At 40.3% G+C, this 21,998-nt stretch overlaps 1 protein-coding gene across 1 annotated transcript; it reads left to right on the forward strand.

The window, feature by feature from the left end:
• The first annotated feature begins 247 nt into the window (after nucleotides 1-247).
• ARL6IP5 (ADP ribosylation factor like GTPase 6 interacting protein 5) lies at nucleotides 248-21,984 on the forward strand. Its single transcript, XM_042452344.1, has 3 exons — nucleotides 248-487; nucleotides 19,083-19,300; nucleotides 20,197-21,984. The coding sequence occupies exons 1-3, from the start codon at nucleotides 312-314 to the stop codon at nucleotides 20,367-20,369; spliced, it is 567 nt and encodes a 188-aa protein (XP_042308278.1). The 5' UTR covers nucleotides 248-311; the 3' UTR covers nucleotides 20,370-21,984.
• The last annotated feature ends 14 nt before the right edge of the window (nucleotides 21,985-21,998 follow it).

Consider the following 21,998-nt stretch of genomic DNA (forward strand, 5'->3'; position numbering starts at 1 on the left):
TTTTAGCATGTCCTCTTTCGGGTAGGGATTCCTCCTGCAGAGAAAGGCTGAAAAGGTAGGGCATTCATTCCCCTGGAATTAAAGGAGGGTCTCAGTCTCTGGGCTGAAGAGGAAATAAAACCAAAGCGCGCCCTCCCGCCTCACTCCTCTGGGGCTGGTTGTGCAGGCAACCGCAAAGACGACGAGCAGCGTGAAGGGTTGCTGCAGTTGTGCGTCGGCCGCCGCCCCGTCTTTTTTTTTAGCCCGGCCCTGTTCCTTCCTCTGCTGCAGAGAGACACAGAGAGAGAGAGAGAGAGAGAGAGGCGAGGAGGATGGAGGTGCAAGTGGCCCCGCTCCGCTCCTGGGACGACTTCGTCCCGGGCCACGACCGCTTCGCCGTCCCGGACTTCAAGGACATCTCCAAGTGGAACAACAGGGTGGTCAGCAACCTCCTCTACTACCAGACCAACTACCTGGTGGTGGCCGCCGCAGTGGTCTCCATCGTCGGGTGGGTCAGCCTCCGCCCCGCAGGATTAGAACCCAGGACCGTTTCTCCTCCCTTCCTTCTTCTTCCCTGGTTCCCTGCCACTGCTGTTCCCTCTCTGCCCCTGTGGCTGCCTAGGGTTATGTAATTGTAATTGTATAATTGGATTTATTCTTTTAGGTTGGAAACAGCTCTGAGCCCCAATGGGGTTTTTTATTGTTATTATTTTCAGTGTGTGTGTTTGGGGGGGAAGCTGGATGCAAATACATTATTAGTATTGTTGTTGTTATTATTATTATGCTTAACATTCTTATGTTAAAATTATTATGGTTAAAATTAAAATATTTAGGGGGAGCTAGGGACAGATAAATTATTATTATTATTATTATTATTATTATTATTATTATTATTATCATCATGCTTAAATTGTTATGGTTAAAACTTAAATATTTGTGGGGGAAAGCTGGATATAAATAAATAATGATAACGCTTAAATTTATGTTAAAATGGTTAAAACAATTACAGTTAAAATTAAATAGTGGGGGGGGGAGCTGGATGCAAATAAATAAATAAATAAATGGTGATTAAAATTGTTATGTTACAATTGTTAAAATTGTTATGCTTAAATATTCAGGGAAAACTGGATGCAAATCGATGATGATGATGATGATGATGATATTCCCTGTGGTGGTGAAGATGGTATGCCTTCAAGTCGTTTCCAGTTTATGGCAACCCTATCAAGGGGTTTCTTGGCAAGTTTACTCAGAGGAGGTTGCCATTGCCGTGAGGCTGAGAGAGTGTGACTTGTTCCCCAGTGGCTTTACATGACTGACAAGGGATTTGAACCCTGTTGTCTGCAATCATAGTCCCAAACTCAAACCACTGGCTACTACACACCCTTTGCTGTACAGCCAAGTTTCCAGCTTTAGGGGAAGGAATGAGACTTGTGTGAAGGATGACTAATCCACTCCCATTCATTCCTTTGGTTTTACTCCATTTGGGGACTGAGGCCAGGTTTAGCCCTAAGGCAGGAGGAATACATGCCAGTGCCCTGTGGCTTGCGTTCCTCATGCTACAGAAAAGTACAGTCAAATGCAAAATCCACAAAACAGCAATACAGTTGGCCCTCCAGATCCATGGATTCAACCATCCATGGATTGAAACATTATATATATATATATATATATATATATATATATGAGAGAGAGAGAGAGATAAATTCCAAAAAGCAAATCTTGATTTTGCCATTTTATACAAGAGACACCATTATATTACCCCTTTGTATATAATGGGACTTGAACATCCACAGGTTTTGGTATCCATGGGGGTCCTGAAACCAAACCCCAGCGGGTGACTAGGGCCAACACAAAATGCAAAATTGCAACATCTTATTTTGTACGTTTTGCTTGGCCCAATCACTCTTTTGTGGATATTGGTTGTTAGGATACCTTGCTACAAGGCCAACACAGGTACCCCTGGATATACCATAGAAAAAGTGGTATTTTCAGCCTCTCTTCTTCTGGAGGGGCAGAATGGGGGAGGTAAACAATCCTTGCAGAAAGTCTTTGTCTTCTGCTGTAGGATGGTTTCTTGGAGGTGGCCAGCTGCGGTGAGTTTGGGGTTTTTTTTTTCAGTCCCTTGAATCCTTTTGGAGCCACATGTTTTGCCATAGGACCATTGCTGGTTTTGGAAAGTAAGGGTGGTCTGGGAAATCTGGAGGAGTCAAAGGCCACAAAAAGGCCTTGAGTGCAACACTTTGCCCACTGTGAAGTCAAATGCTTTCACGGCCGTCATCCATAGGTTTTGGTGGGTTTTTTCAGGCTGTGAGGCCGTGTTCTAGAAGAGTTTATTCTTGACATTTCATCAGCAGCTGTGGCTGGTATCTTCAGAGAAAAGATTTGAAGAAGCCAGCCACAGCTGCTGATGAAACATCAGGAATATACTCTTCTACAACATGGCCTCACAGTCTGAAACTCCCCCACAAAAAACTAAGGCCTGTTACAGGTTTGCCCACCCTTGCTGTGAACACTTACGTGTGGGTAGACCCCATAGTATAGTGTAGTGCTTTCAGTGTTGGACTATGAGTCTGGAGACTAGGGTTTGATTCCCCACTCAGACATCAAAATGCACCAAGTGATCCTGGGCTAGTCACACTTTCTCAGCTTTGAGGGAACACAATGGCAAACACCCCTAAGAAGAAAACTGCTAGAAAACCCCATGATAAGATCACCTGAGAGTTGTCATAAGTTGGAAATTACTTGAAGGCTCACAACAACAACAAAACACCATTGAATGATGGTTTTTCCTTTTCTCATTGATGAAGCCCTGTTTGTCTTTGTGTTTCTCCTTCTGTTCTTGTTGATTTGGGTCTCAAAGTTAAAGTGCTAAGGACTGTCAGATTTGGGTTGCTTTAGACTCTTGGTTTTTAAAATGGCTTATGGGTTATGGTTGTGGAGAAAGACCCCATGGTGTAGTGGTTTGAGTGTTGGACCATGATTCTGGAGACCATGGGTCAAATCCCTGCTGAGCCATGAAATCTACTGGGTGACTTTGGGCAAGTCACTCTCTCTCAGTCTCAGAGGATGCCAGTGGCATGATAGGTTTGTGATATGGTAACCTTAGGGTTACCATAAGTTGAAAATCACTTGGAGGCACACAATAGCAGCATGGTTGTAGAAAGGTAGTTGCAAAAAAGATCTCTGTGTGGCTTATAAATGCTGTCTCTTGAGCTGTGTGGTTCATAAATGTTTTGTCCAAAGCTTGTTTAATGACATCACTGGGTTTGCTCCCAAATAAATGTTTGCCTTACAATGGTTATCTTTAGCCACGTAGACTTAAGTGTATCATCTCCAAATAGACTAAGTATATTGTCACACATCTTCAGTTTGACTTAAGTACAGCTGCCAGAGAGGTTTTATCAGCTGAATATTTTTCTGCAAAATGGATTTAACACTCATCTTACATTTGGGACATACATTTTGAGGGGTTGAGGTCTTTTCTTTCCTGAATTTCTACAGAAAAAAAATGTAGGCTTCTTTTTAGGATTCCCTTCTATGACTTGAATATAAATGGCCTTAAATAAAAGCTACCTCTTTTGTTCATTTAAAATGAGTGTGTCTGTTTTCCCCATTTGCTCATGGGTTAACCTGGCTGTTAAATACACTTTCTGCGTTCCTGTCCAAACACACTGTTTAGTTGAGTGGCTGGGGGAGTTGAGGATGAATGGTAAACTATGGGACTAGCTAATGAAGTGTGAAATAATTTTGAACATACAGTACTTAAAAATGCACAAACATCCTTTATAGAAATGTTATAAGTCAGCCCAAAACGGATAGATCTGATTTTTATGCCTCATGTGGCATTTCATATTTAGAAAGTAGCTCCTTCCTGGCTGAATTCATTCATTTCCTGAATGAAAAGCTTCCCAACTGCGTTTACAATTTTAATTTGGGAAATAATAAAAAAAAATGCCACTTCAGAAGGCTAATTTTAAAATGCCCCCAATTTGGCATCTTAGTAACTCTTCAAATGACTTCTAATTTTAGGATAAAAAGCATGTCCTCTGCAGCATATTCAAGCAAGATGAAATCTCCATTTTTGTGAAGTTGAATGCTGCTTATGAACATCATTGGGCTGCATGGTTTTTTGTGGTAGAAAAATGGGGTAAAATACAGTGCTCAGTTCTCCTTACTTAGAAATGTGTTCAAGAGATTTCAGTGGGATTTCCTTTTTGATTGCAATCCTATAATCAGATATATTAATACTTGTTTTAATTTAAAAGTGATTTTTATTTCTATCAAGATAATGTGAACTTAATTGCATCATAATTTTTTACATGACTTGGAGTGGATAAATAGGGATCTGGTACATCCGTTTTGCATTACAGCTTCCTGCTATTATAATTAAGAAGTTTTCCTACTATTTTTGTTGTTGTGTGCCTTCAAGTCATTTCGAACATACGGTGACCCTAACATAGAGTTTTTTTGGCAAGATTGCTTTAGAGGAGGTTTGTCTTTGCCTCCCAGAATGCAACTTGTTCAGAGTTACCCAATGGCTGAGTGGTGATTTGAACCCTAGTCTCCCAGAGCCTAACCCAACACTCAAATCACTACAACATGCTGGCTCTTATCCTACTATTTCTATTATGTTATGTGTGTGACTTCTAGGTCCAAAACGCACTGCAGAAATAATCCAGTTTGAGACTGCTTTAACTGCCCTGGCTCAGTGCTAGGGACTCCTGGGAATTGTAGTCTATTGTTACACCAGAGCTCTCTGAAAGAGAAGACTAAATGTCTCACAAAACTACAGTTCCCAGAATTTCCTAGCATTGAGCCAGGGCAGTTAAAGCGGTCTCAAACTGGATTATTTCTGCAATGTGTTTTGGACCACAGTCACTTTTCTACTTATGGCAACTCCATGAATTTCATAGGTTCACCACTGGCTACATACAAGATTACTTCAACTAGAGTATGCTTATATAATGGGACTTAGATAAGTGGGTGACTGGCAAATAGCATTCATTCATTGGGTCTGTTTTAATGAGAACTGACTTTGGATTTAGCTCTTTATGACAAAATTGTCCAATACCATTTAGAGCCTGATGTTCAAAATATTTTCTTTATGAGGGTAGCTGGGAAGGTTATAAAAAACTGAAAGTGCTTATTTCAGGTTACTTTCATCCTTACAGGTAGAACAAATAAGCACATTGCATTTTAGTTTGGTGTTGAGTTTAAGACAGGATTAATCAAATTCAACAGTACCATTTGCAATCCCCTTTGCAACCTCTGTCAAAATGTCATTCAATTTTCTCAGAAGGAAAGCTAGACAAGGTAGAATTGGTTCTTGATGCCTCCATCAGGTACTGATGAATTGATTTTTTTTGCTGTGGTGGGAGGGGGATTAGCATTACTAAATACCTCCCTAGAAATGGACTTGGTCTGCTGAAAGACAGCACAGTACCACAGAAAGTAATTGTCTGCAAACTGATTGACATGGTAAAATGTTCAGAAGATGGAAGGAGCAACAGATTTAAATTCCCCGACTTCCATTTTGTGTGAATTTGATGACTAACCCTTCTGTTATGACAGTTGTCCCTCCACTATGAAAACAGTTGTAAGGCCTCTACATTTTCTAGCACATGAGTGAGCAAAGTGCATTCATGGGTCTCTACTGTGGCCTTCTGGCATCTGGCCCACTCCATTTTTTAGAGTCTGTCAGTTCGACTTAGCTCCTGCTGCATCAGGAGTACCAAAGCGTCCCTGGATGCTATATATTTTAATTTCTTCCTGTTGGCAGTCTTGGGATGTGTTTTTGTTTCTGTTTTGTGTGCCTTTAAGTAGTTTCCGACTAAAGTGAACCTATGGGGGATTTGGGGGCCGAGAGTGTATGGCTTGACCAAGGTCACCCAGTGCATTTCCATGGCTGAGTGGAGAACTGAACCCTAATATTCAGAGTTGTAGCCCAGTGCTCAGATGACTACACTACTCTGAATAGATTAGTGGCCTGTAGGCTCTGGGAGACTAGGCTTCAAATCCTCAATCTGCAATGGAACCCCGCTGGGTAATCTTGGGTAAGTCACATTCTCTCGACCTCAAAGGAAGGCAATGGCAAACTAAGTCTTGGGATGCTTATTACCAATTGTAAATTTTCAGAAAAAGTAGAAATCTAAATAATTTTTATGATTTAGCATGATTGGTTTAAACGTTACATTCAGATACATTCAAAACTTCAAATGGAAATTATTTCATTGTAATGAAAATTACTGCAACTGAAAAAAACCCTTGTTTTTAGGACATGTGTCAAATGAGTACTGTATCTGATATATTTTGCATCAGGTTGAATTTCTTTTCATGAGGCATAACTGTAGCACTCTCAGTTTCGCTCACAAGCTCTCTACACTATGAGTTGAGAAAAACCTAATTCAGTACAACTAGTTGAACGTTTTGTTTCACTAAAGGATGGATGTGGTTCTGTGGGCACAGGAAACTTGCCACATTTTGTCTTGGCTGCTTGTATTTGTGACTCACTGAGAAGCAAGGAGGGTAGCAGTGTTCTTAGTATTTTCTTTGAGGGCTAGAGGTTGTCAGTGCTTGTTTCCATGGAAAAATAATTTGAAGTTCATATCTTATATTTAGCCCATCTAATATGATCGGCTGCTCAGACAACTATGGATAAATCTATATAGATATATGATAAATGTCGGTTAATACATTTTCCAACCTGGAAAATTTTCCAGAGGAAAAAATGGGGGGGGGGGAATCCTCTCCACATCTGTTTCTTAATGTTTTCACTTACAAAAATGAACTCTGGGAGTGAAGTTGCATGACAAGCAGTAAGAATTACTCAGAAAAGATGGTAGTTGAGATGATAGTCAGGAAAGATGAATGTCATTCCTATTCCTGTACAACCTGAATTACAAGGTCCGGGCCTGGGTAGCAAGAAGAGGGCATTGTTTTTGCACTTTGGATGGCAGCCAGTGGACTTCTGCCAAGTGGACAAGCAAAAGACAAAACATTTTTCATCTTTCTGGTGTATCCTAAACAAACGTGCTTAGAAGAATGTTCCTCTGTGATTACTGGAATTTCTTTAGAAGCAAATGTTTGTCTATGGTTAGCTACAAGTTGCACCGCTGAATCTCATGGGAATAGTTTGAAGCTAGGGTCTCAGAGTAATATGGAGAATCTGAATTATGATGATTCTATACTGTACTGGAACTAGTATTGTTGTTACTCCAGAGCAAATTCACTTTGAATCCCTCTCGCAGTACTGAGATCTAGCAGGAGATGATGAATAGTCTGTTGTGATGTGGGGAATTCAGCTTCCTGTGTTGCAGGCAACCAGCTTTCCTCTTGTCAAGCATAGAAAACTTTGTGCTTCAACTACATTTCCTGTTACATGTCTCTTTACTTTCTCTGCTTTGACATTCTGCTCTCTCCTCCTCAGTGGAAAAAGCCTAAATGTCTCATAAAGAAAACATATGAACTTTCTCGTATCATTTTTCCTTACCCATTAGCAATGTTACCAAATGTAGCAATGGTTTTGCCTTTTGGAAACTGCTCTCTTTTGTTTCCATACTGAATCGCTTGGTAAGATGTGTTGCTACATCCTTTACAACACTGCAAAAACTTGGCCCTTCTCTTCCTCTCTTAGTGAAAGCTGTGGTCCACATCCCAGTCATCTTTCATCTAGACTACTGCGGTTTTTCCTTATAACTTATCTAGCACTCTTGCTCCCTTTGTGATTAGAACAAGATGCCCTTCTTTAGATTTGGCTGCTGACTTCATAGCCACACTTACATCCAGCCTGCTCTCCCTGCATCTCACTTATTACCAAAGTTATGTCCTGATACTTTCCATCCCATGAACTTTGCTTCTCTTCAACTTTCAACCATCCGAGCAGCTCCTGCTTCTTCAGACAACTGTGCCCTTGCCATCCTTTATGCTTAAAACAATATCCCAGAACATTTGTGAGATGCTACCTGTTACTTTGGATCTCGCCTTTTCCATGAACTCTAGCCCATACAGTGTGCCCTTCTTTTACGCGGGGATCCGTTCCGGAACAAACACAACTGCATAAGAGAAATAACATGTATGCTTGAGCCCCATTACAAGTAATGGGCTCATGCTTGCGGTGGTGGCATGCGTGTGCCATTGTTTCTTCCGGTGCACGCCGCTGCTCCTTCCTGTGCTGCTTTCAGCATATGCTGAAAGCAGCGTATAATGCGCCCGCATATGACACAGGTGCACTGTACTAGAGAATAGGACCCAGAGTGATGGATTCAAAGTACAGGAAAAGAGATTCCACCTCAACATTAGGAAGAACTTCCTGACAGTAAGAACTGTTCAACCATGGAACACATTCCCTCTGAGAGTGCTGGAGTCTGCTTCTTTGGAAGTTTCTAAACAGAGGTTGGCTGTTGGGGGTGCTTTGATTGTGTCTTCCTGCCTGCCAGGGTTTTTGATTGGCTAGCCCTTGGGGTCCCTTCCAGCTCTGTGAATCTGTGGTTCTATATTGCAGAGATAGCAGTCTAGCTATGGGAGCAGAGGCCTGGTGGCTTCCTCCATCATCAGAGCACAGTACCTTTATCTGAGAAGCAAAACCTTTCTGAGAACTCAGCAAGCTAGATAAGAAGACTTGCAAACCTAGTTTCAGTTTCTGACATAACATGTGCTAACTGTAACCCTCAGGTTGTGTACAATTGGATAATCTGTACCCTGTTTATCCCTCCTTTGTATACATAGAATCATAGAATCGTAGAGTTGGAAGAGGCCTCAAGCGCCATCTAGTCCAACTGCCATGCAGGAATTCTCAATATACCTGCCCTTTTGATTTATTATCTTCACTTGTTTTCATTTGATTTGCTATTCTTTTGCAGTATTATTGATTGCTTTTTATTGAACTTATTGCTGATGTTAAATTATTTGTTGAGTCAGTATTTCTACATAAACTTTAAAATGTAATAATTCTAGGTTGCATTTAACTTTTTGAAAAGTGCAGGTTCTGTAGAAAAAGATAGTGTGAGCCTGGATTTGAGGTTTAAGAGTGCTTGAAACTACAGTTTTCCAGATCAAGCACCATTTCCTACTCTTTATCTTCAAAACACTCCATAGCCTTGCTCCCCTTTCTATATCCTCATTTTAGATATCAATGACGCGTTACACACTGCCCAAAATGGGCAGTCTGCCTGCGCCTTCATTTGCTGCGTGGAGGAGCCTCAGTGGCCAAACCGCGAGGCTCCTCTGCGCCGCAAAAAAGAAGCCCCCAAATGGCGCTTCTTGTTGTGGTGTGCTAATGATGCCACAAGGTGCCAATGGCGCACTCGCGACATCATTAGTGCCACGTGATGTGCGGATGCTAGGCATCCACGACGTCAAGATGCCGGCGCCCGTGTAGAACAGGCGCCACCATTTTGTACATCTCCAGGATGTACTAGGGTTAGGGGCATGCGTAAAGCACGCCCTTTCCTAACCCTAGTACGTCCTGGGGATGTACTTTACGCCGTGTGGAATGGGCCAATATGTCCCTATCCTTGACCTCTAAGGCACCCTGACATGTTGCTGATAATGCTGATGTCATTCCAGTAATGGTCCACATTATGTGGCTTTTTATTAAAGCTGTTGTAGCCTAATCTTTAGGTTGTCTTCTGTCTCCCCAGAGGCTGTGCCTTTTCTTATTTTTGCCCAAAGCTGCCCTGCCCTGCTCCCCCCCTCCCCCAAATTACCTTGGCCTCTGTTTTTGTGCTTCAGTGGCTGTCTGCATGGACATCCCACTGGGCCACCCAATGCATCTGACACTGGCATAAGTTGCTCACTTCTGGGGCCAGAACAAGGTGGCCAGTGACAATCACATGTTGGGCACCACATTCTGACCTCAGGATGGAGGCCCAGTAGGACGCCTGTGCAGACTGCCACCATGGTGCAGAAACAGAGGGCTCCAGATTTTCCCATTTATTTAATAATAATAGCAATAGCATTTCCATTTCTATACCGCTTAATAGTGAACTCAGCACTCTCTAAGAGGTTTCCACTGTGTAAGCCAATTGCCCCCACTTGGCAACTAGAGCAGACAAAATTAACATGAGACTTTGTATAAAAGGATGGCTGTGGTGATGCTAAATATAGTATTGGCAATGAAAACTGAGCTGCAGGATTAGAATGTATTCCAGATTAATTTAAAAGGAAGGAGCAATGTTGATGTGAATGCCCCATGGCTACCACGATTACTAAACATTATGCAATATTTACAAAATTGACTGCAGAATGAAGCAAGTATATTGACCATAGTAAATATTAATAATACTATAATGCAGGCATGAGCAAAAAAGTGTGTATTGCCCTAGTGTTGCATTATATAAAAATACTGTACATGGTAGCCTTATTTTTCTGCTGATCTTAAAAGGGCCATCAATCCCTGTTTTACTGGTTCTGCATTAATTCACAATTAGCTGAAGGCTACATGTATTATATTTATCTAAATGGGTAAACAGAAGGTTCATCTGTGATAGAAATTTAGCTTATTCATTCACAGGGAGGTATGATTTGTGATATCATTCCGGCAGCATCAATTGCAAGCCACCCAAAAGGGAAATTATCTGCTGTTCAAGTTTTCAAAGAAGAAACCATATTATTCTACCACATTCCCTTTTTTCTCTTCTTTGCTTCCTCCTTTTTATCTACTGTTTAATTAATGTAGTTCATCATACAGTATTGCCCTATTAACATAACATAGATACTTAAAACTGCAGCTGAAAACTAAATAGTGCACAGTATTATTTATAATTTATAACTGAAAGGAGGTCAGTGAACATTAAAACATATGCAGAAGCAAGTGCTTTTGCATCTGGAAAACATTCTGTAGTTCAATATGGATCTTGGAAGCACCATCTCTCTTACAAATTCCATCTTGCTAATTAAAACCATGCTTTACAGTACCTGTCAGTCAATCATAAAATCCTTGAATTTACATGAACCCTTGCTCATAATAGGCATCTGCAAGAAGCTGAGCGATCCCTTTAGTTTTAGTTTGAGAGAGGCAGGTGGACGGCATTAACCTTCACATCATGACATGTCGGAAGTCTAATGTTCTTGCTTGCATGCTTGGCTCCTTCGCTCCAGTCTCGTTTCACATTTTCTTTACTAGCCTGAACTGGTGCCCTCTCGAGCCAACTGTTGGTAATACCCTGTACTGTTTTTTAATTTCTTTTGTCCAAGCATTGCTTAACTAAGGTTGCATCTTCACTGCAGAAATAATCCAGTTTGACACCACTTTAACTGGCATGACTCATTGTTGTGGAATTCTGGGCATTGTGGTTTTGTGAGGCATTTAGCCTTTTCTGTTAGAGAGGGCTGGTGCCACAACAAACTACAAATCCCAGAATTCCATAGCAGTGGTGACACACTGGATTGTTTCTGCAGCACAGATGCAGCTTAAGTATACTTCCTGAGTATCTGTCTAAAAAAAGAGCCGGCATGATGTATTTGTATGAGTATTGGACTGTGACTCTGGAGGCTAGGGTTTGTATCCTGGTTTGGCCATGGAAGCCCACTGGGTGACCTTGGGCACATCACACTCTCTCAGCCTCAGAGGATAGCAAAGGCAAACCACCTCTGAACAAATCTTTCCAAGAAAAACCCTGTGATAGGTTCACTTTAGGTTCTCTAGAAGTTGGAAATGATTTGAAGGCACACAACAACATCAACAACCTGTCTGCAAAGAAACAATTATTCAGACTCACTATAGCCTGTCAAAACCTGATCAAACCCTCTCTGACAGAGAAGACTAAATATCTCACAAAACTACAGTTCCCAGAACTCCATAGCATTGATAATTTGGAAAAACTGCTGGTGCCTGGCCATTTCTTTGAAGGCCTCTTCATCATTTGGAAAACAACCTGGCTTCCCTCTTGATCTTAGAACTACATGATCTGTTTTCCTGCCACTTTCCTGACTATTCAGACTTTTAGCTTTTAAGAGCATAACTAATCTTAGCAACAGTTACTTTGCTTTCTCTTCCTGCTTGGTTTATATAAGTACCGTATTTCATGCTCATTCTTCAGACTACTGCCAACATGTTTCACTGTGAAAACAAGTTTTCCACAGTACAGGTTGAATCTCCCTTATCCAAAATGCTTGGAACAAGAAGTGTTTGGGATTTCAGATTTTTTTCAGATTTTTGAATACTGTATTTGCATATGCATAATGAGATATCTTGGAGATGGAACCCAAATCTAAGCATGAAATTTATGTTTTGTATGCACCTTATACACATATTCTGAAGATAATTTTCTGCAGAATAATTTTAATAATTTTGTGCATGAAATGAGGTTTGTGTAGACTGAACCACTGGAAAGCAAAAGTGTCTCTCAGTCATCCATGTGAACAGTTTTCGATTTTGGAGTATTTTGGATTTTGGAATATCAGATAAGAGGAACCCAACCTTTTTTCTTTTTTGTTTTTAACTTTTCATTGCTGCAGAAAGTTGCAGAGTGAATTTTTTATCAGAAGACTAGTAAGCTAGTCTCTTGGCTTGTTCCCATGAAGGAGCACACAGGTTGCCTGCCTGCAGATGATTTTTGTCCTCTTGGTTTCACTTGCCTTGTTCTTTGTGCAGTACTTTCCTAATAGGCACTCAGTCAGCAGTCTGTTTATATTAACTGCTTTACACCTCTGTGTTATCCCTGCCCTTGCTATGTCACTTAGTCTTGATTATTAAAAACGAATCATCTCCTTTCCAAGTTTTTGTTTTCATAGGTTGTCCAGGTAACATTGTCAACCTCAGACTACTACCACTCTACTAGCAGCCTGCACATATAGTAGTGGTGTCTGTTGCATTCAATAAATCTCTCTTAACAAGAGCTATATTTAGAGCATATCCTATAACTAACCTCGCTGCTAAGACCACCTGTGATATCTAATGACTCTAATTTGGAAGACTTCAGAGCACACATCAGATATGATGGATTACTAGTCTTAACACCTTAGTCGAGATGGTATCAATATTGACCACCTGCTGTTTGAGGTGGAACATTTTAGAACATTACTTTCAGCTTATTTGAAGCTTTTTCAGAAACTAGCATACATATACCTTTCTTGTCCATCTCTGTGTTGTGACAGTATTTCTGAGAAGTGAAATCCAGAGGTTTATTGATTCACTGATTATGTAAGATTAGTTTGCAATCAAAGGAGTATTTTTTGTGGTTACCTTTTACATTCATTTGAGGGTTTGAGAGAATTAGGCTGCAATCCAGGATTTAACTGAGATCCAGCATGGTGTAGTGGTTTGATTGTTGGACTACAACTCTTGAGGCCAGTGTTCGAGTCTCCATTTGGCCATGGTCTTGGGCAAGTCACAAATGCTCAGCCTGAGAGGATGACAAAGGCAAACCCCCTCTGACAAGAAAATCCCATGATAGTGTTGTCTTAGAGGTGCCATAAGTCAGAAATGACTTGAAGGTACATAAAAACGATCAGGATTTAGCTAGATAATAGTTGGGACTTCTTAAGGAATAAACATGCATAGAATTACACTTTTAAAACAGATTAAGAAGTGTTGGTTTGTTTGTTTTTTGGTGTGGTTTTTTCAGGCTATGTGGCCATATTCTAGAAGATTAAAAAGTCATACATGTGCACATTGAATGATGGTTCAGAGCTGCAGTGTACAGTCATGCTTGTCATATTTTGTGCCTGAAATTTTTGTCCATGTAATCTGTCTCTAGAGTAATTGCAGAAGCTGGACCCAAAAATAGTTCAGGATAGATGCAGAAAGATTTCAGTTCTTTCAGTCCCTACCCCCATCCCAAACAATCATATGAAGTAAGATTTACAGGATAACAAAGGGAAACTTAAATTCTTTTAACCAGGCCAAGGCTTACTTAGAATCCACCACAGCACCAGCAAGGTTTCAAGGAGCTATAAGTTTCAGGCAGGAGCTTCTCCTTGCTTAGCTTGTACTCTTCAGACTTTATGAAGATGGCAGAGTCTTGACTGGGTTTGAGACTTGAGGCCAGGCATTCATGTTATCTTTACAGCTCCACAGTTTAAGAACTAATATCAGTTTCTCTGTATATGGGCGCACGCACACACACATACATATATATTTGCACGTGGGCCTTCAAGCTCCCTGTCGACTTATGTTGACTCCATGAATTTCATAGGGTTTTCTTAGGCAAGGAATACTCAGAGGTGATTTTGCCAGTTTGTTCCTTTGACGTGTAGCCTACAGCACCTGATATTCATTGGCAGTCTCCCATCCACACAGTAGCCTGGGCTAACTCTCCTTAGCTTCCAAGATCACACAGGATCTATATTTCGGAGGAAGGAACCAGCCTTCTTTCTTTGAGGAACCATCCCTGTGTATTTCTTGCCTAAGAAAACTTCATGAAATTTATGGTGTCACCATAAGCTGATAGGTGACTTGAAGGCACAGACACATCTGTTTCTCATCTGTGCATACAAATGCTCTTCCTTTGTTGCTTAAATTCTCTGCAACTGTGTCATCAGAAAAGGCTTTTTTACATCATCATCTTGTTCCTGTGACCATGATAAACAAATTTAACTTTTAAAATCTTCCTAGTAATCTCTTGCACTGTAGTTAAGTTCCAATTGCAGTCAAAATGCATTGCAGCTTGATAGAAAACTTGTTAGGCTGTAATTTCTGAATCATTTATTCTGGTTGTTCTCTATGGTTCCAGCGAAATATATATATCTAAGCTGCAGCGATACTGATTTTTAAATGCCTTGTGGATTATATCCATTATATGAGTAGTTGCTCAACAGTCTCTGAGAGAACAGGAGTTAATTGTATGGGGGGGGGACTAACACCTCAGCAAAAAACAAAAATGTCTTGATGCCTGCATTACTTTAGCAATGCAGAAATTATTTTAGTAGATTGATGAAACATTTGAGTGACCCTGGCAAATTCTAGAAGGAGTGCTAGATAACGATTAGATGCTGTTTCTTTAACACTTCTGCCATATAATCCTGAGAAGGTAAATTGTTGACTTAGCAACCTCATGAATGAGAAACCCGTCAAGTCTCCCATCAGCAGCCCTGCTCACTTCTTGCAGACTCAGGGCCTTGGCTTCCTTGATTGAGTCTTATCCATCTGAAATGTGGTCTTCTTCATTTCCTGCTGCCTTCTACCTTACCGAAGGATTGTTGTCGTTTCTAGTGACTTGTGTCTTCTCAGTATGACAATCTCAGTTTAGTCATCTTGGTGTCTAGGAAGAGTTCAGACTTGATGTACTCCATTTATTCGTCCTTTTAGCAGTCCATAGTAATAAATAACAAATAAACTTCATTCTTATACCCTGCCTTTCTGCTGCAGCTATCAAGGTGACTTACATGACTAGAATATAGTGGAATAATACATGCTTTCAAAAAATAAACTGACCCTCCCTTTAAAACATGATTAAAAACAATACAGTTTAAAAATTCAACCTGTTTAAATGACAGCAATTTTCTAGTAGAGGCAGTGGTTACATAAAGTAGGGAAAGTACAGAAATTAGATTGAACTATTCTGGGAAGGCCTGCCAGAAGAGATCTGTCTTGACAGCTTTTTTGAAGCTATCTAGGTTGGTTATTTGACGGATCTGCTCTGGCAAGGCGTTCCATAGTCTGGGACGGCAGTGGAGAATATCCTCTGGAAGGTTGCTGTTAGTCTGGTTTTATGGGTTGTAATATATTCGTCCCAGAGGACCTGAGGGTGCTGGGCGGATTGTACGGAAGTAGGCGATCCCTTATATAGGTTGGACCCAAGCCATGTAGGGCTTTAAAGGTAATCACCAACACCTTGTACTGCGCCTGGAAGCCAATAGGCAGCCAGTAAAGACATTTCAGAATAGGTGTAATATGATCACTTCTAGTTTTACCAGTGATCAGCCTGTTTTCTACTAACTGTAGTTCCCGGATTAGGTACAAGGGTAGCCCTATGTAGAGTGCATTGCAGAAATTGAGTTGTGAGGTTAACAGTGCATGCATTACAGTTTCTAGGTCCCTTACTTCCAGGAAAGGGTGCAGCTGGTGTATCAGCCAGAGCTGATAACAGGCGCTCCTGTCTGTGTCATGGCCAGCCACGAGGAGGACTTTTAGGACGAGGAGGAGGACTCGGCTCCTCAGGTACAGGAGGAACCTGAGGAGAAAGAATTACGCGCTGCATGTATTGCCTCTTTATAGGAGCAAAGAAACTTCCTATGCTGAATCCTGTCAGATAAGAGTCGAGATTTTCGCCAAGCACATTCTAGTCGTTGTCCAACCCACTTCATCTTCCTAAGTTCTTCCATATACCATGGTTGGCGATTTGAAGCGGGTTGGAAAGGACGCTTGGGAGCTCCTCTGGCTCCTCTTTTGTAGCTGCTGGGAAGGGCAGTTGGTACTGGGCCTGCCTCTGAAGGCCCCTTCTCTGGCTCCTCAGTATCCATTTCTCCAGCACAACATCTAAAGGACCAGAGTTTGGGAACCATTGATAGGGTTTTCCTCTTTTCCTGCTTCCTTTTCCTTACCAAACATTATTGTCCTTTCTAGTGAGTCCTGTGTTCTCATGATGTATGACAGTCTCAATTTAGTCAACTTGGCTCCGAGGGAGAGTTCAGACTTCATTTTCTCTAGGACCCATCTATTTGTCTTTTTTGTACTCTGTGGTATTCATAGAACTCTTCTCCAGCACCATATTTCAAATGAGTTGATTTTCTTCATATTGTACGCCATAGGCAGGTTTACTCTTTAATATTTATTGTTTTTATGTACAGCACTGTGTAAATCTACAGCACTATATAAATAAAGAATAATAAGAATAAGAATAATGATAATAAATATTAGTTCAAAACAGAGTGACTTTCTCCCTGGAGTTACTATTCAGCTTTTCCAGGCAGAACATTCAGAAATTTTCGATCTAAATATAGCTTGGGGCTGACCAGAAGTGACTCAGAGACTGGAAATAACAAGCAGATCTGGCCTGTTCTTAGTATGCCGCAGTGGAGTTTGTATGAGCAGCAGGAGCAGGTGGGCAGCTGACTTGAAGCTGCTTCTCTAAAGGAAAGATTGAATTTTTTTAATTTTTATTTTATTTTATTTTGCTTTTTAATCAAGTTATCAGTTTATTTAATGATGGTAACAATGAGAAGAGTTCTTTGTGTACTGAGAACAGTAAATTTGGGTATATGTGTATGTATGTGGCTTCAAGTCCCCTGCTGACTTATGGTGACCTCATGAATTTTGTAGGGTTTTTTTAGGCAAGGAGTACTCTGAGGTGGTTTTGCCAATTCCTTATTCTGAAATATAGCCCACAACACCTGGTATTCATTGGTGGTCTGCCATCCAGGTTTGTGTAATACTAAGATATTTATATAAAACTTGCCTTTTGCAAGGGAGCATAATGATCTATTCACAAGTCACATAGTTAGAGCAGGGATGAATTATTTCCCAAGTCTTAGTTGATTCAAGAATTTAGATTCAAACAAATTCACAGCGTTGGTATATGTGTATGGATGACCTAACATGACCCTAATTTTTTTATGCTCACCTTTCTGTTGCCCTGTGTACCTTAGTATTTGTCATATGACATATGTTGTGCTTGTGGTAAGCATATGAGAGAGGCTAGTGTCCCACTATTGTTACCTGCACTGAAGAAAGTTGGCCAGACTAATGTATCTAACATTTTGGGGCTATATAGCCCTTAAACACAGCAGTGCCTTTTCATTGGTCCAGTTATTCCTCCCTTCTTTTCCCCTGCCATCTTGTTTGTCTTACTCCCCAGCATTTATGGTGCTGGGTTTTGCTTCTGTTGAGCCAGCTGTTAAGAATGAAAGCTTTTGCTATTTGCATGACTCCATCCAGCACATTTTAGTTTGGTCAGAAACTACATTATTATTATTATTATTATTATTATTATTATTATTATTATTAACCTTTATTTATAAAGCGCTGTAAATTTGCACAGCGCTGTACATACAGTCTTTTTAATTAGACGGTTCCCTGCCCTCAGGCTTACAATCTAAAAAGATGCAGCAGTATCCTAAAGCTCAGCCACTCTCACCTTTTTAAGTGTCTCCAGATAGCATAACATATGAACCATGGGGAAGATATATTCCAAACTTCTTCATGTTGGGATGTTGTTGTTGTGGGTCTTCAAGTCATTTCCAACTTATGGCAACCCTATCATGTGGTTTTCTTGGCAAGAATTGCTCAGAGGATTGTTCCGAAGCTGAGAACATGTGACTTGCCCAAAGTCACCCAGTGAAACCCTGGCCTCCACAGTCATAGTCTTAACACTCAAACCACTACACCATGCTGGAATACTGCAGTAGTGTTTGATTAAGACAAGTAAATACACTTTGATAGATACAGGAGGTTACAGAGTTCAGATGCTGTTACTGATGTATTTTTAAGCCACTCATTGCATATAAAAGCTTGCAAAACTCAGTTTGAGATCTTTTTACAAAAGGAAAGAGCTTTTAAAATGTGGCTAAATAAATCATTGTCACAGAGCCAGCATGTGTAGTGGTCAGGGTATTAGACTTGGACTCTGGAGATAGGAGATCAAATCTCCATTTGGCCATTGAAACCCACTGAGTGACCTTGTACAAGTCAGAGTCTCTCAGCCTCAGAGGAGGGCAATGGCAAACCACCTCTGAATAAATCTTACCAAGGAAACTGCATGATAGATGTGCCTAGGTCACCTTAGGTTGGAAATGACACGAAGGCATCCAACAACAATGGATCAGTGTATTGAACTGGAGATTTGATTTGACTGCTTTGCCATTTTAAATTGATATGTGCCTTTAAATCAGCTTTGACTTAGAGAGACCCTATCATGAAGTTTTCTTAGAAAGATTTATTCTAATGAAATTTGCCATCACCCTCCTTTGAAGCTGAGGTCACCCAGTGGCTTTCCATGACTGAGTGGAGATTTGAACTCTTAGTCCAGCACTCAAACCACTACAACCAGGGTGGCTTAGCATGTTAAATGTTCAAGACAGATCAAAATTTACTTTCATCAGGCCACTGAAATTTGTACAAGTATATAGTATAAACCAACAGAGAAAATCAACATAAATACATATTAGCACAGATACTAAAGCAATTATATAATGTTAAAGGTTGTTTGTATCTTGTGTCTCTGCAGATTTCTGAATCCACTGAGCATGGTTCTTGGGGCTGCTGTGGTAATCCTGGTGTTCCTGACATTTGTGTGGGCATCTCACCACAAAGACTTCATTCACAAGTTTAAGAAGCACTATCCTTTTGCTTTTGTCATCGCTATTATGCTGTTGAGCTACTTCTTGATATCCTTTTTCGGAGGAGTGATGGTGTTCATGTTTGGAATCACATTTCCTCTATTCTGTGAGTTCTTCTTGTAGGCCAGATACTTTTAAAATGGTTTTCATTTGCATAACATTAAATGTTTAAGCTTCTCATTATTCACAGTCACATTAAGAAACCAGTAGATGCACTTATTGTAACTATGGCTGAGGGTTGTCTTTTGTGGTCAGGAAGCAGCCTGTCAGTCATTTCCTGTAGTCTACTGTTGCATTTAGCAGTAGCTTCTACTATTTTCCTAAATTTATGGCTCCCCTGTGCCATTTGAGTTAGCCAGAGTTGTGTTATTTTGGCTAATCTTGAAAGTTTTAGATTGCAGTGATGGTGATGTGTACTTCCATGGGGTGGCATTTGAAGCTTAAGGGCATTTCATTGCTGGGGAGTGAAAATTTTAGTCCCAGACAGGGTCTTTTTCCAAACAGTAACTGCCTAAACTTCCTGTTTGAAATTAAGTCCAGTCTGCACCTGGGTACATCAGAGAAGTTACTACCCCTGCCCCCCCCCCCCCAAATGTAGCAAAAATAGTAAGTGCCACCCCATGCAAAAGCTTTTAGAGGTGCTGTTGACCACCTTTGAGCTACAATCAGAATATTGTAACCCCCAAAACCCTGGATAAAAGAGACAACCTGTATTTAAAAGGTGAATTGCTGCACCTTTAGGCTTCCAGGACAGCCAGTTTACTCTATTTTTGTCCAGAAAAAGAGAAGGCCAGGGAGTCTGGAGGATTGAAGGCCACATAAAGGACCTTGGGATTTGTCCACTGCTGCCTTAAAGTGTGTGTGTGTGTGTGTGTGTGTGTGTGTGTGTGTGTGTGTGTGTGTGTAACCTTTCTATGCTTTTATTTTCCTTCAAAACAAAATAGCTGTCACAGCTGTATATCAAACAGAAACCATCTATTAATATGATTTTCTTTTTGGCAGTGATGTTTGTTCATGCTTCCTTGAGGCTTCGGAACATAAAGAACAAAGTAGAGAACAAGATGGAAAGCATTGGCTTAAAGAAGACTCCTATGGGCATTATCCTAGACCTTCTTGAACAGCAAGAAGAAGGTTTCACCAAACTGGCTGATTACCTATCTAAAGCAAAAGAATAAAATATGCATGCTGCCCATTGTTCTTAGTCTGAGGAAGTGTTTGGTCATATCCAACATCACTTTTCAGTCTGTGGATGTAATGGTACTCAGACTGCAAAGCTGACATATGGCAAAATAAAAATATCTCAAATGCTTCCAGCCTCCTCTGAACAAGGTGGATAGGAGGTAATAAGGTGTAACATGCAAAGGTATTTGATACACGAATGCATTTGATAGTTCACAGCACCCACTATTTTTCCAGGGCAGGGAATGACGTGGAATGCCTTCTCCAAAACTATTTATCTATATATTGGTATGCTTTTGGAAGCCTGTATTTTATGGCAGCACTCCAAATGCAAAGAATTAGTCTTTTTATCTTCCATATAACCAAGATGATATTGTACAGATCCAAAATTAATATGGACTAGCTAAAGAAGATCTGTTGGAGCAGTGGCAGCTTTTGGTTCCCATGTTGGTCAGGTGCTAAATCTACTTTGGGGTTTAGATGGAGCTTTAAAGGCATTAGCCAGGGTGCTGAACCATATCCCCCAAATTGGTTCAGTACCTTGCATAGCTCCTTTAAAGTTCAGAGTAAAATCCAGAGCAGATGTAGCATCCCATTGATAGCACACCTTTCAGCTGCACCTTAATGAATCTCTTGAGTGATCTGTATTTCCAAGTAGAGAACGCCAGTTTAGTCACAAAACATGTACATTTTATTGCGATAAATATGGATTGTCCCACTGTTTACCAACCGAAACCTTTTTTTCTCTGCACAGAAATTTCATGTGTGCATAGATAATATCTAACAAATTGACATTCCTTTAGTAAACCTATGGAGTGACAGTATCTAGGGGTCAGGTTGCATTACAAGATTAACATGATTTTCTGTGCATGCCACATTCAACTGTTACACATGCTTTAATATATATATGTATATATATAATAGAGTTATGTAAGTATTTAACTTTTCAAAGCTTGAGATCTACAATTAAATAGAAATATGGGTCGTAAACAGTCTTTGTTTAGTCAGCATTGATATATACATTTTAAAGAAAAATTAACTGGAGAGTAGAACCTCATTTTTTAATGTCATCTCATATTAGCATTTGGGATGGGGCTATCCAGACATTCTTCTCCTGTAACAAAGTGGAAGAAACAGTCTAGACAACCTCACGCATATTTTAAGCACCTCCCATATGCTTCTAGAATATAATTTCAGTGTGAATTAAATTTCATGTGTAAAAAATATTCAAGTCCACACTGAATATCATACTCCTATTTTTTCCTTTTTTTGGTTTTTTTTTTTTAACATAGATTTATATTGTTACAGTGGCAGAAAACATGTGGCCTTCCAGAAGTTTTTGGACTGTATCTCCCATCAGTTCTAGCCAGTAGGATTGATAAGAGTTGCAGTTCAACATTATTTGGAAAGTCACATGTTCCCATCCTTCTCTTATTTATGCAGCAAATATCCTCAGATCTCTCCTCACAACCCCTTGGCTTTCCCTTTTTGAACTGAGAGTTGTAACATCTCATTCCATATTATACTGTTAAAAGATCAGTATTTTATTAGGATTATGTCTCTACTTGAGTATTCCAGGATTAAAGATGAATAAACTGGTTTTGATTTGTATGTTGCCTTACTTT

Source organism: Sceloporus undulatus, chromosome 2, assembly GCF_019175285.1.
Source record: "Sceloporus undulatus isolate JIND9_A2432 ecotype Alabama chromosome 2, SceUnd_v1.1, whole genome shotgun sequence".
Taxonomy (NCBI): domain Eukaryota; kingdom Metazoa; phylum Chordata; class Lepidosauria; order Squamata; family Phrynosomatidae; genus Sceloporus; species Sceloporus undulatus.